At 39.2% G+C, this 14594-nt stretch overlaps 1 protein-coding gene across 3 annotated transcripts in view; it reads left to right on the top strand.

Moving 5' to 3' along the window:
* Window positions 1-14594, top strand: part of LOC109984448 (disabled homolog 2-interacting protein-like) — a 158924-nt gene that overhangs the window by 1701 nt on the left and 142629 nt on the right. For all 3 annotated transcript variants that reach the window (XM_065965886.1, XM_065965885.1, XM_065965887.1), the window contains exon 2: window positions 10898-11022. In XM_065965886.1, coding sequence (XP_065821958.1) covers window positions 10898-11022 — 125 coding nt within the window. The remainder of the gene's footprint in view (window positions 1-10897; window positions 11023-14594) is intronic.

Below are 14594 nucleotides of genomic sequence, written 5' to 3'. Positions count from 1 at the left end.
TGAGATGCAGGAATAAATTAATCATGCTACTGCTTTCAGTTGCCACACTCTTTACATAAACTTTGAAGCGGATAGTGGGTTTTTAGAGGTTGGACGCTGCAAGATGGAACCACTTCAAGAAGACTCGGGAGCCTTTTAAGGGGAACACTCGTCGCTTTTTTTCTTTTTTTTGCCATGTTGACTTTTACCTGTGAACTCTTTATATGAAAAACTGGCCCCCAGAAAGCTTAATGTCAGTGTGGCTTCAATACTTATTTTAAAATGAAAATAGATATTCATTTCAAAACTTCATTTTAATTAATGTTTATTTTTATTGCCAAACTCTACATGCAATCTAATAGATGAGCACAAACGAACAAAAAAATCCAACAGTTTTAATACAAAGATCCCTTTCTCTAACTCTGCCTCTCTCTTAACGTGAGGCTTGTTTGCCCTGTTGAAATAGAAGTGATTTTATTTAAAAACACAAAACTTTTCCAGAGTTTCACAGTTGAGCTTTGTTCGTTTGACAGACAAAAATACTGTGACTTACAGTTGCACCATGGTGTTTGGAGGAAGTCAGAATCTAAATTGAAATGTTGTTGTGCCTGCCTGTTGGTGTGATTTAGTGACACTTCAAACATCACTCTTGTTCCTACTCCTTGTCTGTCACCCCTCGCTGAGCTCCCAGGTGAAATCATTATCAGTAAATTCTGCGGTTCAGGGTTGATTCACGTCACAGATGTTGCTGCACTTAATATGTGAACAAACCAACTACACAGCAGCACAGCTCTTAGGTGGTAAAGATGCACAGTTTGCCTCATGGGCTGCTCAGACAGATGGGCGTTATTAGTAGTGCAGTCTCAGCATGAACAGGAAAGAAATAATTTAGCCTCAAGTGTGTTGTATTGGCCTGCAGCAGTGACAATAGCAGGTGGCAAGCAGGCATTGCACGATGTGTGTGAGTGCAAGACAGAAATGTGAAGGTTCACAGGAAGTTAATGCGAGAAAAAGTTTGAACCGCCAGAGAACCGACTTGTTAACAACATGAAACAGAGAGGTGAACAACATTCACCAGCATTTTCTGTTCGTTATGCTTTTCTGCTGCATGCCTCTCTGGTTTCCATACTGATGACAGTACACTTTCTGATTGCCTTGGCACGTTTTCTACAACAGTTTGGATACAAAAAGGTCTTAACCAGAGAGCCAAACTGCCCTGAAAAGAACTGGCAGACATTTCTTGAGATATGTGGTATTTTCCTAAGTATGAAAAAAAAAAAAAAAGACACACATAGCTATGGAGGGCTCTGACAAAAAAAAAAAACAAGCTGCTAAATTTGTTTTTATCACAACACTACTAGTTGGTACATGTCGTCTTTTGTCATTTTAGATAACCTGTGTAGTTGTTGCAAAACCTCAGTTTTTGTTGCCTGGATCATTTCTGCACAAGTGTAACACTGTGTGCTTGGCAAGTAAAGTTACGCTGCTTCCAGAGCTTCTGTTTCTTGCTCAAGGGCACCTCTCCAGCCACAAGACCAACTTCCATAATTTGGTCTGCAGTGGGACATGAACTGGCGATCCCTGTGGTTCCCAACCAAAGTCCCTACAGACTGAGCTATTGCCACCCTCTCTTTGTAGGTAACATCATTATGTAGAAAGGATGTGTAACAATTACCTTAAATGGAAATTAGAATTGTTACAGTAAAAACGTACTTCAAAGATGCCTTGAAAGAAAACATTTCTCTGGAAGATTGTCCTTTCGCAAAACCTTTTTCGAAAACAATGCCTCACCTTGAAGCTGACCATTGTTTTGTTATTTTCACCCATAACTCTGAGAACAGAAAGAGCAACCAACATGGACATGAAGTCAATGTGAATTGGCATACTTCACTGTGAATATTCTAATGCGGAAAAGAAAGGAAAGGTAGGAATTCTTGCTCACCTGAGAGGGTGTAAAAGTATCCTTTTAAAATAACTGTAGTGTGCACAGAGAAAAACAGGAGAGGTTGTTGGTAAACCACAATGGGCTAAATAAAACTAAAAGATGTACTGCAGGAGGTAACCTGGGACTGCAGAGTAGAAATAAATCCCCAACAAACACAGGAATCTAGAACATAACTTGTAGCTCCCGTTCCATTCAAAATGAGTTTAGCCCACTAAAAGCCTTCAAGAGGGAGAGAATGGAATGTAATTCCTAACACTTTGAAGAATAGAGGTTTCATAATAAAACACTGATATCCTTGCGGACCGATAGTTCTGCTTTCAGATATTCATGGTCTGCTTCTAAACAGTTTGTTTGATATCAAATCCCTTAAATTCTAAAGTACATTCTCCAAAATTCACAGTTTAAGATATAAACATTGTTCACATGATTATCTTTCCTTATAATTTCCAAATGATTGCAGTTAATCCCTTTCAGAAATTGTACTGTAAAGTGGAGAATCAAGCTGATTCAAAGTCCAGATGTTTTAATAGTTATTTTGCCAGATAATCCTGTGGTGTGAGTTGTGCTAAGAGTAATCCGATCTGCTCAGAAGAGATGGCGAAACAGACCAGTCTGGCTGCGCAACTTTTTTCACATCTTTTCTCCCTCACAAGGTCATAATCATGCATTTAGAAATGCAGAAAAACAGCGGTATATTGTTCCGTAAATAAACCTTGTGGAGTGCTCTTTTGATTGAAAGAGTCCTGTTTTAAAGTTAAAGAGTGACGAGCGGAGTTGGGCATCGCGACTCGTATGGAGGTCTCCCACAGAACATTTTTAACACCAAAAATGTCTTCTGATCCGTTTTTATGAACAATTGAGCATCTTCTGCACTGCTTTAAAATGATGATTTAGTTATCTTTAAATCTATTTTAGTTTACATCAGGTACATTTTCATCGCTGCATCACGATGCAGTACAATTGATGCATCGATGCAGAGACAGGACATAAACAATGCTGATGAGGGTTGGAAAAAAATCTGCCAACCGCTAAATGCAGGTATTTTGCGCAGCGTTGAGTGAGTTTGTTTTACCAGCCACGGTGGTGAGTAAACAAAAGTAAAGTAGGCTAACAGAGGGGTTTGTGACAGAAAATAACGTCAATTGAATCCCGGTCCTGTGCTTGCTCATTTAATGAGCAGAGCAGCTGGTCCTGCATGCTCAGACCACAGTGCTCCTCGTGTCAGTATTTACAGTGATAGGCTGAAACGGCTTGGCCTTGTGCCTCTTTAGCCGACCGCAGCACGGATAAAAATCTGCTAAAGGTGTGTTTAAACTGATGCCTTAAGTCCAAGATGACTAAAAGAAGGGGGCTGTGTTGGTGACTCGTGATTAAAGGAACAGATGTAAACACAGATGAGTCCCAACAGTGTCATCGAGAATCACCGCTAAGTGTAGCTCCGCTAAAGCTGCTTTCTTTCAATAATAAACACATTCTATTTCCTACATGTTTTCACAATAAAAGTTCCCATTTTGTTTGACGTAACATTGTTTTTTTCCACAACAACGATGAACATGTATCTGTCATGGCGGCTTTGTTATGGCTGCTGTCACGTCACAACTATGAAATTACATATTTCTCTGGCTTTGACAAATGTTGGAAATATTTGAGGTAATGTAAGTACTCAACAACAAAAAAATAATTAATATCCATTTTTTAGTGTAAAATTGTACGTTTAATGTCTCTTGGGCTCACTAGAAGGGTTTGTTGTCACCATCCAAAGTGTAAACATTTACAGTGCAAACTGCAAAAAAATCATTTCTTGTGCTGCATCTGTTTGTAAAATTCTGAAACAGAGTTATTTTTTTCAGCCTAGCTCTTAAGTTTTGTTTTCATTTTCAGCTATGAATTCTAATGCCATGCGCATTAAATGATAGAATGAACACTGTAGCCCTATTCTACGATCTGTGCTTTGGGAAATCTTCAACACATTTTAGTCCTTCACGATCTAAATTTGTTTTATCACAACACTACTAGTTGGTACATGTCGTCTTTTGTCATTTTAGATAACCTGTGTAGTTGTTGCAAAACCTCAGTTTTTGTTGCCTGGATCATTTCTGCACAAGTGTAACACTGTGTGCTTGGCAAGTAAAGTTACGCTGCTTCCAGAGCTCGACTTCATTCATATGTAGAACACTGATCTTTGATCATTTCCTCACTTGACTGAGGGCTGCAAATGCAGATTAAATTTTAATGAATGACCAGGAGCTACAAAACTGCTCAAGCTTAATATAAATGCAGAAGAGGTCAAAAGCAGCAGCAGCAAATACTGACTTCTTCTTCTATCTTGCTCCATTGTGTTATTGACTGGTTGACACAGCACTTCTGGTCTCATGCCAGCAGTATCTCTCTGCTCCTACAGTGCATTTATTGCTGCCATCTATTTAAGATAGATACTTGACAGTTTTGGATTAGTGAGATTTACAACATTGACAATAAGAGCTCGTGCATTTGCATCCTCACTGTCAATGTTGTACCTGTATCCTAAGATGTTATTAGTGACAGTAGGAAGTTAAAGGTGCCAGGCAAACTCATGGCGTTTATTTGCTTGACTGGCATTTCCAGAAAGCTTTGAGAGGAAGTTCAATCAGCGGCTCTGCATGTGGGCTTACCTCGTGCCCTTTGCAGTGCTGCAAATGAGATGAAGCTTCCAATCGGCAGCACAGCGAATCCAGGGGCTCTCAATCTCTCAAAACTGCATCAGAGCATGCTGGAGTATCGAGAAAGACATGCAGAAAGGCTGGATTTATCACTTGCACAGCCTGAAATTAATTTTTTCAATTGGGAGGGAATTCTACCCACTAATTTCTTCACATGGGGGGGATTTTTAAGCTTGCAGGGAGGGGGACATACTGTGAGGAGATTTTATTTAGTTATGAAAAGACTGAAATAAATGCTGATGCCTCTTATGTTACCGACAAAAACTAATAGCAACAAATATTTGAGTGTACCAGGAACCTCTGTATGCTCTGAAAGGGTGTTCTCGTCAGCAGGTAATATTGTAAGTGAAAAGAGAACTGCACTCAATCTCGATCAAGTTAAAAGTTGTGTTTCTCTTGGTAATTTTGTTACTGCTACGGTAAAATGAAGTCTTTGCACGGAGGGGGGTTTGAATGTCTTCAAAAATTGCCATATCATGTTCTAAATTCTATTCGATTAAAGTGGATTTTTTTGACCGAGGGACAGCACTCAACTACGCTTACTGTCGACGGAATAAGTGAAATAATGTCATATTTCTGTGTCCTGTTTGTCAACAAGCCGTGGACGGTCCGCAAGACTAGCATCTGAAATGTTAGCAGCGATGGCTCTTGTTCTGCTTCTTAACATGAATTAAAACAAAACTTTGGCATACCCACAATGCCTGGTGGGAGTGACAGCAGACCTAAAGACAGCACACAAGGAAACAAACGTTTGTCAGATTTAGATATCCCTTTTATCAAACCCTCCCCAGTCCTGGACAACAGTTTTGAAATGCTGTTTTCATGACACGTTGACTCAATTCTGACTGTTAAAAATGAACTCTTTATTTGTCTCTCTCTGACTCGTTGACATGTACATAGCAATGTTCCAATAACCACTTTTTACCCTGTCTTTATATATGTTTTATCATTGTGTATTATTTTACAATACTTTGGCATATTGGAGCTTTTTATGCAACAAAGCTTTAACCAAGAACTTAGGTTGCTGAATATTCAATATAAATACAATGCTTATAAAACTGCAATGATGCTGGAGTGGGAGAGAGACGAAGAGCATTTCAACCTGGCATAAATGTGAACACCTTTTGATGCAGAGTACTAAATTCTCTGTTGTCTAGAGTCTCTACTAACAGAGAGTAATGGTGACAGCTGTCTCACATCACCGATCCCTCAGCAGGCTGAACATTATTTTGGTTATGTGCACGGTTTATTTGACATTTTTGGACAAATAACTGGTACAGACATGTCCTTAACGTCAGCAGAAAACCTTTTTAAAGTTTATGCCAGGTGCAAGACAGGTAATGAGCATTTCTGATCTGTTTTGTTATGTTTGGTGTAAAGAAAAGTCAGTAGAAAACCTGCCTTCAAAATAAGAGCCGGAATTAATGTCAAACATTGCAAGAAAAACAGATAAAGATGAGACAGATTTGAAATAAAAGCTATTGCAATTCAATGGTAATTTAAAGGTTCATTTAAACACTTTATTTTTGTATGACAGGAAAAGCAATGGTATAATTGATCAAACAAATCATCACTTCACTCCCATTTTTTTGTTTTCTAGATAAGCAGGAACGCCTTTATACACTCACACTCTGTGTTCGTGCTTTGCTCTAAAGCCCCATATTGGATCACATCCTGTGTCCCATTTTCTTCTGACACTAACATACTACTTTGTGTTCTGTTGCTGGGACAGCAAAGCAGAAATTTTAATCACAATCTTGGAGGCATTTCCTTCAAATTTCAAATATTGATCTAATACCATTAACCTTTTTTATGTTTCCTATATCAATACCTGACTCTGCAGGAGCCAGTGAAAGGTGAGCTTTATTGTCATATTGCAGTGTATAGCTATTGATGCAGGGGGAATAAAATGCTAATGCTGTGCAGCTATTGATCTCAGTTAGCCAGTGTATAAGACACAGGAGGAAGCAGAATAGCATGCATGTAAATGTATGCAAATACAATGTGGTTAAGCTTTTTGCTAGTGCTAGAGTGGAGCATCTAAAGCTGTTATCTGATTGGAACAGTCCTTATCTTTCACAAACAGAGTGAAGCACACTCAGCCATGACACCCTGCTGTCATGGACACAAACATCAGTGTTCTCATTCACCAGATGAACATGATCTGTGGTCTCATTCCCTGCTATTCGTTAAAGCGCAAAATGTCCTTGATTACATAACAGCCTTACAATCAACGGCAATTCAAAATTGTTGAAGGATGATTAAGTAGTATAAAACATTTTCCAATTAAGTATTGTTTATTAAAAAGCTGCAAAGTTATGATTATTTCTTGTTTCAAAGTGATTTTTTTTTTTGTGGTTGCCTATGCTTTTGTAATATAGAAGTCCCTTTTGCTTTTTGTGTTTTCTGAGACATAATAGTGAGACGTGTCAGAGAGTGGATGTAACACTGTTTATGTACCCACAACAGAATCAAATGGTTCTTTTTTTTCTGTCATGCCCTCCCTGTCATGGAGTGAGCCATCTTGCATTTCTACTGTCTCTGCTGTGCAAAACAGCGACAGGGAAACAAAACGGCCAAATACAGAACTAAATAAGACTGAACATCAAGATAAGCCAAAATGCTTAAAAACTATCCATTTCATTGTCTACACTGAAATGTAGGCTGCATTTCTGTTTGTAGCATGGTCAGTTTGCAATACAAATAAAACTAGTGAGATAATTCAAGCTGAAGAAGCCTTTAGTTCTTCTGGTCCAACGTAGACAACACAAGATGGCACTAGCCGCCAGAAGTACACAAGCTTCTAACAATATGCTGAACTTTATCCCAGCAACACTTTCAACAGCTTCAGATGTTTTTCATTCTATATACATAACTTCGTTAAAAACTGATAAGGTTGTAACCAATTAAATTAACCAGTGATGTGCTCTTTTAAACTTCTGTGGTACAAGCTGTGCAGATTTCAGCCATGTGTCATATTTTCTACAGGAAGCAAGATGTGCTCGTAATTCCGTCTTTTTAATTAAAAAGTCTTCATCTTAGACTGAGCTGTTTGGCCTTTTAGAGCCTTGTATTTGGACAGCGGCTCTATTTTCATACAGTGGAAATTGAAATGCTGTATTTCCCTCATCAACCGACCGACCATTTACTACCTGGGACAGCAGCTCCCAGGTAGTAGATGTATTGATTGACAGCAGGATATGTATCTGTCAAGCCTGATCAATAAATCACCAAGGCCATGAGAAAGAAATCTATGTAATTTATACCACATCAGCAAAATGTCTTAAGGTCTGTTCGTCAATCTAAGTCAATAAGTTCTATATAACACCTGCTGGAGAAGTGAAGTGCATTGTGTAACTTAATTATAACTACCGTAAAATCTGGTGTATAAGACGCACTTTTAATACCTATTTTTTCGTCTTAAAAGTTGGCTGCGTCTTATACACCGGTGCGACCAATATACCAGCATAAAATACTGAAACATGAGCCGTCATTACAGCGGGTGCAGCAGCCACTAACTGCAACCTGACGTGATTAAAAAGCCATCCCCATTCATTGTGTATTGAAAGCTGAGTGCATGCTGTGCTGGGAAAGACAGCGACACAGACCAGGCAGGCGCACAACTTTTCCCACATCTTTTCTCCCTCATGAGGTCATAATCAAATCAAACTTTCTCTGCAGGCTGAGAGCTCAACTACCGTACTGTAGCTAGTAGGAGGGCAAACTGTGAAAAAAGATGGGACTTAAAGAAGACACAGCTGCACAGAAACTGCACGTTGTTGACATCGCTGAACACAATATAAATCGTCACGCAGGAAAACAGTTTACATTTTTTTTCTCTCTCTAAGAGACCTTCAAAGCAGGGTGCGACTTAGGGCGTGGTCACACTGGACCGTGCTGTACCCAAGCACGATTGCCCCCCCCCACAGTGCCATTTCCCCGCTGGCCGGCGCGGCCCGCGGTCACTACACAGGACTATCTGTGCCTAAGCACGATTACCTCTTGTACATAACGTCTTAATACAAATTAAGGACGAGAGAGAGAGAGAGAGAGAGAGAAAAAGAGACGCACAGTCGAGTCCGCGTCTGCACATCAGAGAAAAACACAGAGCATGACAGCTACTTTACTGACTTTGCAGCTTATTTTAAGCCATTTTAATCAGACACAGACATGAAACTCTGGATTTCTCCATAATGAAGGCTGTCAGTGTTGTTTACCCGCATGCTTGTGCTCGTGCATGAAGTGTACCGTGCCTGAGCACGATACGGAGCGGTCACACTGGTCAAACGAACTGGACTTTAGCGTTGAAGCGTGCTTGGGCACGGTACGGATGGCCAGTGTGACCGTGCCCGATCATACCGGTACGATTTATATTCCGGATTTTACGGTATATGCATTTTTTCAGGACATTGAGTGTCTTTGATTTGTTTCTCGCTTTCTTTCTTATACTGTTAATGTAGAACAGCCAAGTTGTTCAAGAGATTAACTCCATCTGCATCACAGATGAGCTCTTACTTTCACCCCTGTGAAGCTGAATCCGTCTGAACTTTTTTAATTTCAGTCTTTCTTGCCTTTCTCATTCTTGTCCCACTCTCATAACTCCAAAGCTTTTGGTTTCTGAAATGTGTAATCTAATTAACACCAGGATGAAAAATGTGTCACTGCTGAACGGAAAAGTGTGTGTGCTTGACCTGCCCCTGTCCACAACGTGACTGTAAGCTGTTCAGATAGATGCCATGAGCATTATCTGTATGTGAGCGTGTTTGTGCATTAATGCGTCCGTGTACCTGTGACTTAGCCTAATGACAAGTTGATGAGGCTACCTGGGATATGGAGCTGCATAATGATCAAAGCGACACCAATGACAGTGTCGCGACAAGTGTTGATGTTTTACTGGCACTTCACACAGTCAAAAATTCTTTGTGGAATGTATGAAAAAAAAGTGTCCTGTGATATTCTGCAACACTTGATAATTTGATATCCTCTCTCCCAATTTTGTCTTTCTTTTTACACAGATAAAACCCTACTGCTAGAAGAACGAACTGTATAGAACAAATAAGAAGGATACAGATCAATTCCTATCAGACATTTTTAATTATGTAATAGGTCTAAAGCTGAAGCCGTGCTTATTTCAGGATCTGCTCAAAGTCTGCAATCAAGATTGGATTTTCCTTTGAAGAAAACAAAGAAAACATTTCCACTTCAAATTTGATTAATTATAATATGATACCGTATGATAAGATACAATACACTTAATTGTCCCTGTTTTGAAATGTTCTGTGCCTCGTGTGATGCATAGATTGAGCATTTTTCACAGTTATATCTGTAAATAATTAACGATGATGTTTTCTCCCTGCTTGGAGCTGGTACACTCAGCGTTTTCTTCAGTGTCGCTATCGCTCATTTTGGCTGTGTTTCCATTTCGCTCCAAACGTCTGTAAGCCCACCAACCCATATCCCTGCGACATGATTAGCTGTTCGTCGTATTTTTCTTCATCTCTTTAATGTCGGGTGGCAACTAGCGTTCAAGGCGCATTAGCTTTATACATTGGCTGAACTAGACACAATCAAATCAACAAACATTTGAGAAACACTTGGGATTGAAAAGTGCTTGCTGTCAGAAAGTTGTACTGAGTCAGCAGAAAATACCTGGGATGCTAATAAAGGTTTACAGCAAAGATCTGTATGGAAACTCTTGTATTAGGCTCTGTGTTGATTGATGTAGTCACAGTGTCTCTGTAACAGTAACCCATGTGTAAGAATTGATGGATTTCATTTCTCTGTGTGAACAAAGCATATGTATTGCTTTCCTGAGATTTATGTCAGCTCATCATTGGAAAAGCAGGAGAATCCAATTTACGCCTGTCTCGGCTGTTTTACAGGTTTTTTTTCACCTGACATCTACAGAAAGATTGAAGGGAAATAAAGTAGGAAACATAAAGCATCCATTAACTCTCCAGTGACATTTCTAATGAAGAACATTTTTCTGGCATCCTCTGAACAAAACAGTCACCTGAAAGAATTGAAGAGTTATTGTCTTTTTTTATGGAGATGAAGAACCAATTTAACAAAACATGTCCTCTTTATTTCTATTCTGCCTACTTCATCCCTCGTCTCTCCTTGTTAAGAATCTTACTTTAGAAACCATCTCTCTTCATTCATATGCATCAAGTGAAGAAACAATTAAAAGTTTTTGACAGTGTCCTATGTCCTTTATCCGGCTTCAAAACTGACATTTTTCTTCGTCTGATTCTTTTTTCCCCCCCGTTTCTAGATGTGAGGTGTCCATCGAGACACTGGATGTCACGCGGTCACTCCTATGAAGAGCAAACTGTGTGGAACCCGAAGTACTGTGTGGTAGCTGACTGTCAGATGCTGCTTCTGAATGAGGAGGAGGTGGTGAGAGCAGACAGTACAATCTCCTGTCTGTCATGTCCTTCTGTGTCACCATTGTGTTTCTTGTCTGTTCATCTTCTCTTTTCTTTTCTTTCTTGGTCGTTTTATTTGCTAGTGCTTTGTCGGTATTTCCCATCCAACCATTCTCCCTACACATAGCTATTTATTTCATAACAAATCTCAAATTAATGTTAAAGTATTCTCTTGTTCACATGTCATTTAGACTGTCTAATCCTAATTGCTGCTTTTACAGCCTATGAATATAAATTTAATGACGTAGATAAATCCCAACTGGTTGACTAATGTCATCATTTGCCTTGTATGGTTCAGGGTTCATGTAAAACATAAGATGTTGTGTTCTGTCATTTGATTTAAAGTGAAATTGATTTCAAACATGTAAAAGAGAAATGACACCACAAACAAGCATACAGACCGAGAGAAGTCATAATTACAAATAATGACAAGCATAATGCATAATGTCCACAAAGCCTGATTTACCTGCAACTGCTGCAAAACCTCGACTGAAGTGAAGCAGTAAAGACAGTATGAGTGTGACTGGCTCGGAAATGACACGGTTACATTATAGTTTAGAAAATCAATGATGCTAATTTACACAAGAGAGAAATGCATTTAGAAGTAATGAATAAATGAACTTAGTTCAAAACCACCATTGTAAAAACACAAGCTCCTGTGTTAATCCTACTTTGTGCTGGAATTAATTCTACATTTATATTCCCGTCAGCATAGACCTCCTGCAGCCAGGTTATGCAGAGTGAACTAGAGTCAGGCTCTTGGGCTCTGTTGTTTTCATTAGTGTCACACTGGATTATGCAGGTTACTGTGAGATTAGAGGTGTTGTTGTTGGGAATAGATCAGGAGTCAGCAATGTAATTTAAATTACATTGTGCAGTCTGCAGTATCCTGCCATTGTTTAATGGCTTTGAAGAATCTCAAGTTTATACCCAACAACTACAAACACAGGCACTTCCACCTCCTCTTGTGTACTTTTAAGACTGTGATTGATAGCACCGATTTGTTTTTTTTAAGTAAAGCAATGTCTCAATAAATGTCCCAAACAATCCAAAACAAATAAATGAACATAAAGGAGATCAAATTACCGTAAAATCCGGAATATAAGTCGCACCGGTATATAAGACGCACCCTGTTTGGAAGGTCTCTTATAGAGAAAAACAAGTTTAAACTGTTTTCCTGCGTGATGATTTATATTGTGTTCAGCGATGTCTACAACGTGCATTTTCTGTGCAGCTGTGTCGCTCTTAAAGTCCCGTCTTTTTTCACGTTTGGGAGTTTGCGCTCCTACTAGCTACAATACGGAACAATATACCGCTGTTTTCTGTAAATGCATGATTATGACCTCGTGAGGAAGAAACGATGTGAAAAATGTCGCGCAGCCAGCCTGGTCTGTGTCGCCGTCTTTCCCAGCACAGCGTGCACTCAGCTTTCAATACACAATGAATGGGGATGGCTTTTTAATCACGTCAGGTCGCAGTGATAGGTGCTGCTGCACCCGCTGTAATGACGGCTCGTGTTTCAGTATTTTATGCTGGTATATTGGTCGCACCGGTGTATAAGACGCAGCCGACTTTTAAGACGAAAAAATAGGTATTAAAAGTGCGTCTTATACACCAGATTTTACGGTAATAAAGTTATCCGTCCAACTTGGCTTTCATTATATTCATTTCAAAGGATAGACTTCATCAAATGTGAAAAAATAACAAGTTTAGTAGAGGATTATTTATTGGACATCAGATTAATGAAGACATCTAATATGAAATATCCCTCAAACTTCAGTATGAAATATCTTAAATTGAATGACAGTTTGGTTTTGAAACAACGGCTTTAACTTTCAAATGCGCAATATAATGATTTGCAATATGTCAGTAAAAAGAATCACTCCACAATGTACCACTTTGTTACCTACAAGTGGTTCATTTTCTTCACCTGATTTTTGGTTAATCTAGACACAGGATTAGAGGTAGAGCTGAGGCGTGCCTTAAACCTCCCAGCAAATGGCTACTACACACCCACCTTTCAACAACTCAGCTACGCCCCCCTTTATGCAAATGTATGAATAACTCTTCACCTTCATGTGAAGTGCAAACTGACCTGCACTGAGATGATTCTCTCAACAAACGCAATGAGGGGCAAGTGTGAGTGTTCAAAACAGCAACTTTAATGCGAGTCTCTGGCTATGCCCCAATTCAAAAGCTGCTACCTTCAGAGTGTGCATTAAAGGCGGAGTACATCACAGCAGTGGGTCAAAGGCTGTCCCATTTCGAGGGCTCCTTCAAATGCAGCAAATGAATGCATCCTTCTTTCCCCTAGCTTTTGAGGGATCCATCCGGTGCTTCCTTCATGGCCCAACTCCCAGGATTCATTGTGTTATCTTTTGTTTTCTTTGAAGACCTTTATTTATAATCAAAGTCTGAAATTTCAATTACGCGCATACTACAGCATATTCAATTACAGACCAAGCATGATCTAATATAAGACACAAAACACGACTAAATGTTGTTCAATATAGTTAATAGTTCAAAAGATTCAGAACAGTGATCTTGTCTTAAAATAAATCCCCATTTGTGGAGGAAATGTTTGGTGATAATAATTAGTGTGTTCTACATCAGCTAGTCACAGTACAGCTGTTGAGGTTGCTAGGCAACAATGGCGGCACTTAGAAAGTTCAGGGTAAAGGCAGGAACAGCTGGTGAATGAAACGGGGAATCCGCCATAGAACCAGACCATCTCATTTCAGTTCCAACTGAGCCGTCTACACAGGCTGTGAAGGCAGTGTTCTTTGTAGGCTGGGTCTTGACAGGATGATGTCCCTGAATTAAGACACTGAAGCTTTTCAGTTCCTTCAGTTTCTGAGTTTTAAACCCCATATTTTGGCCATTTCTGCAAGCACCTTCTGCTATGATTGCCAATAACACTTTAGTGTCTGGGGCTGAACCTGCCAAAGTGCAGAGATGAACAGCACAAAAATAGTATTTAATATTTCATGGAGGCTTTTGCAATGAATAAGAAAGTAAAAAAAAAATTCAGTTCATCTCATGATGTGCAGTTAATCATAGTCTTTATGATAACTTTATTTGTATCACACCTTTGAGAAGTTTGCATAGTGACAATACAACAATGATCCAAGCACATAAAACAAATTAAGGGGATAATTTATGATAAGATAAGACAAGTTTAACTAAAATCCAATCAGCCAGAAATAAAAAGAAATTGCAAAATGATTACGTAAAATCAAAATAAGGGATTCTTAAAAAAGGCTGAATTACATAAACGCCTGTTTTTATAAGATACAAGTCATTGTGCTAGCCTTATCTGAAAACAAACAGCAGCTTCATTGGTGAATTTCTAAACTCATCCTCCTTCATTTATTAATGCTCAAGTTCTACACAATATCTGGAACAGAACTCTGCTCCCCTTTGGAATATAGCATCTTGTGCAAGAACATGGATAGAAGTGCACCTTGTTATTCAAGTTTAAAAACCCTTTTTGCATACCCACATGACTGCTGTAACCGAGGCAAAAGTCTGTTCCTTAGATTT

Source organism: Labrus bergylta, chromosome 17, assembly GCF_963930695.1.
Source record: "Labrus bergylta chromosome 17, fLabBer1.1, whole genome shotgun sequence".
Taxonomy (NCBI): Eukaryota; Metazoa; Chordata; class Actinopteri; order Labriformes; family Labridae; genus Labrus; species Labrus bergylta.
This window is presented reverse-complemented; position numbering and strand designations above follow the sequence as displayed.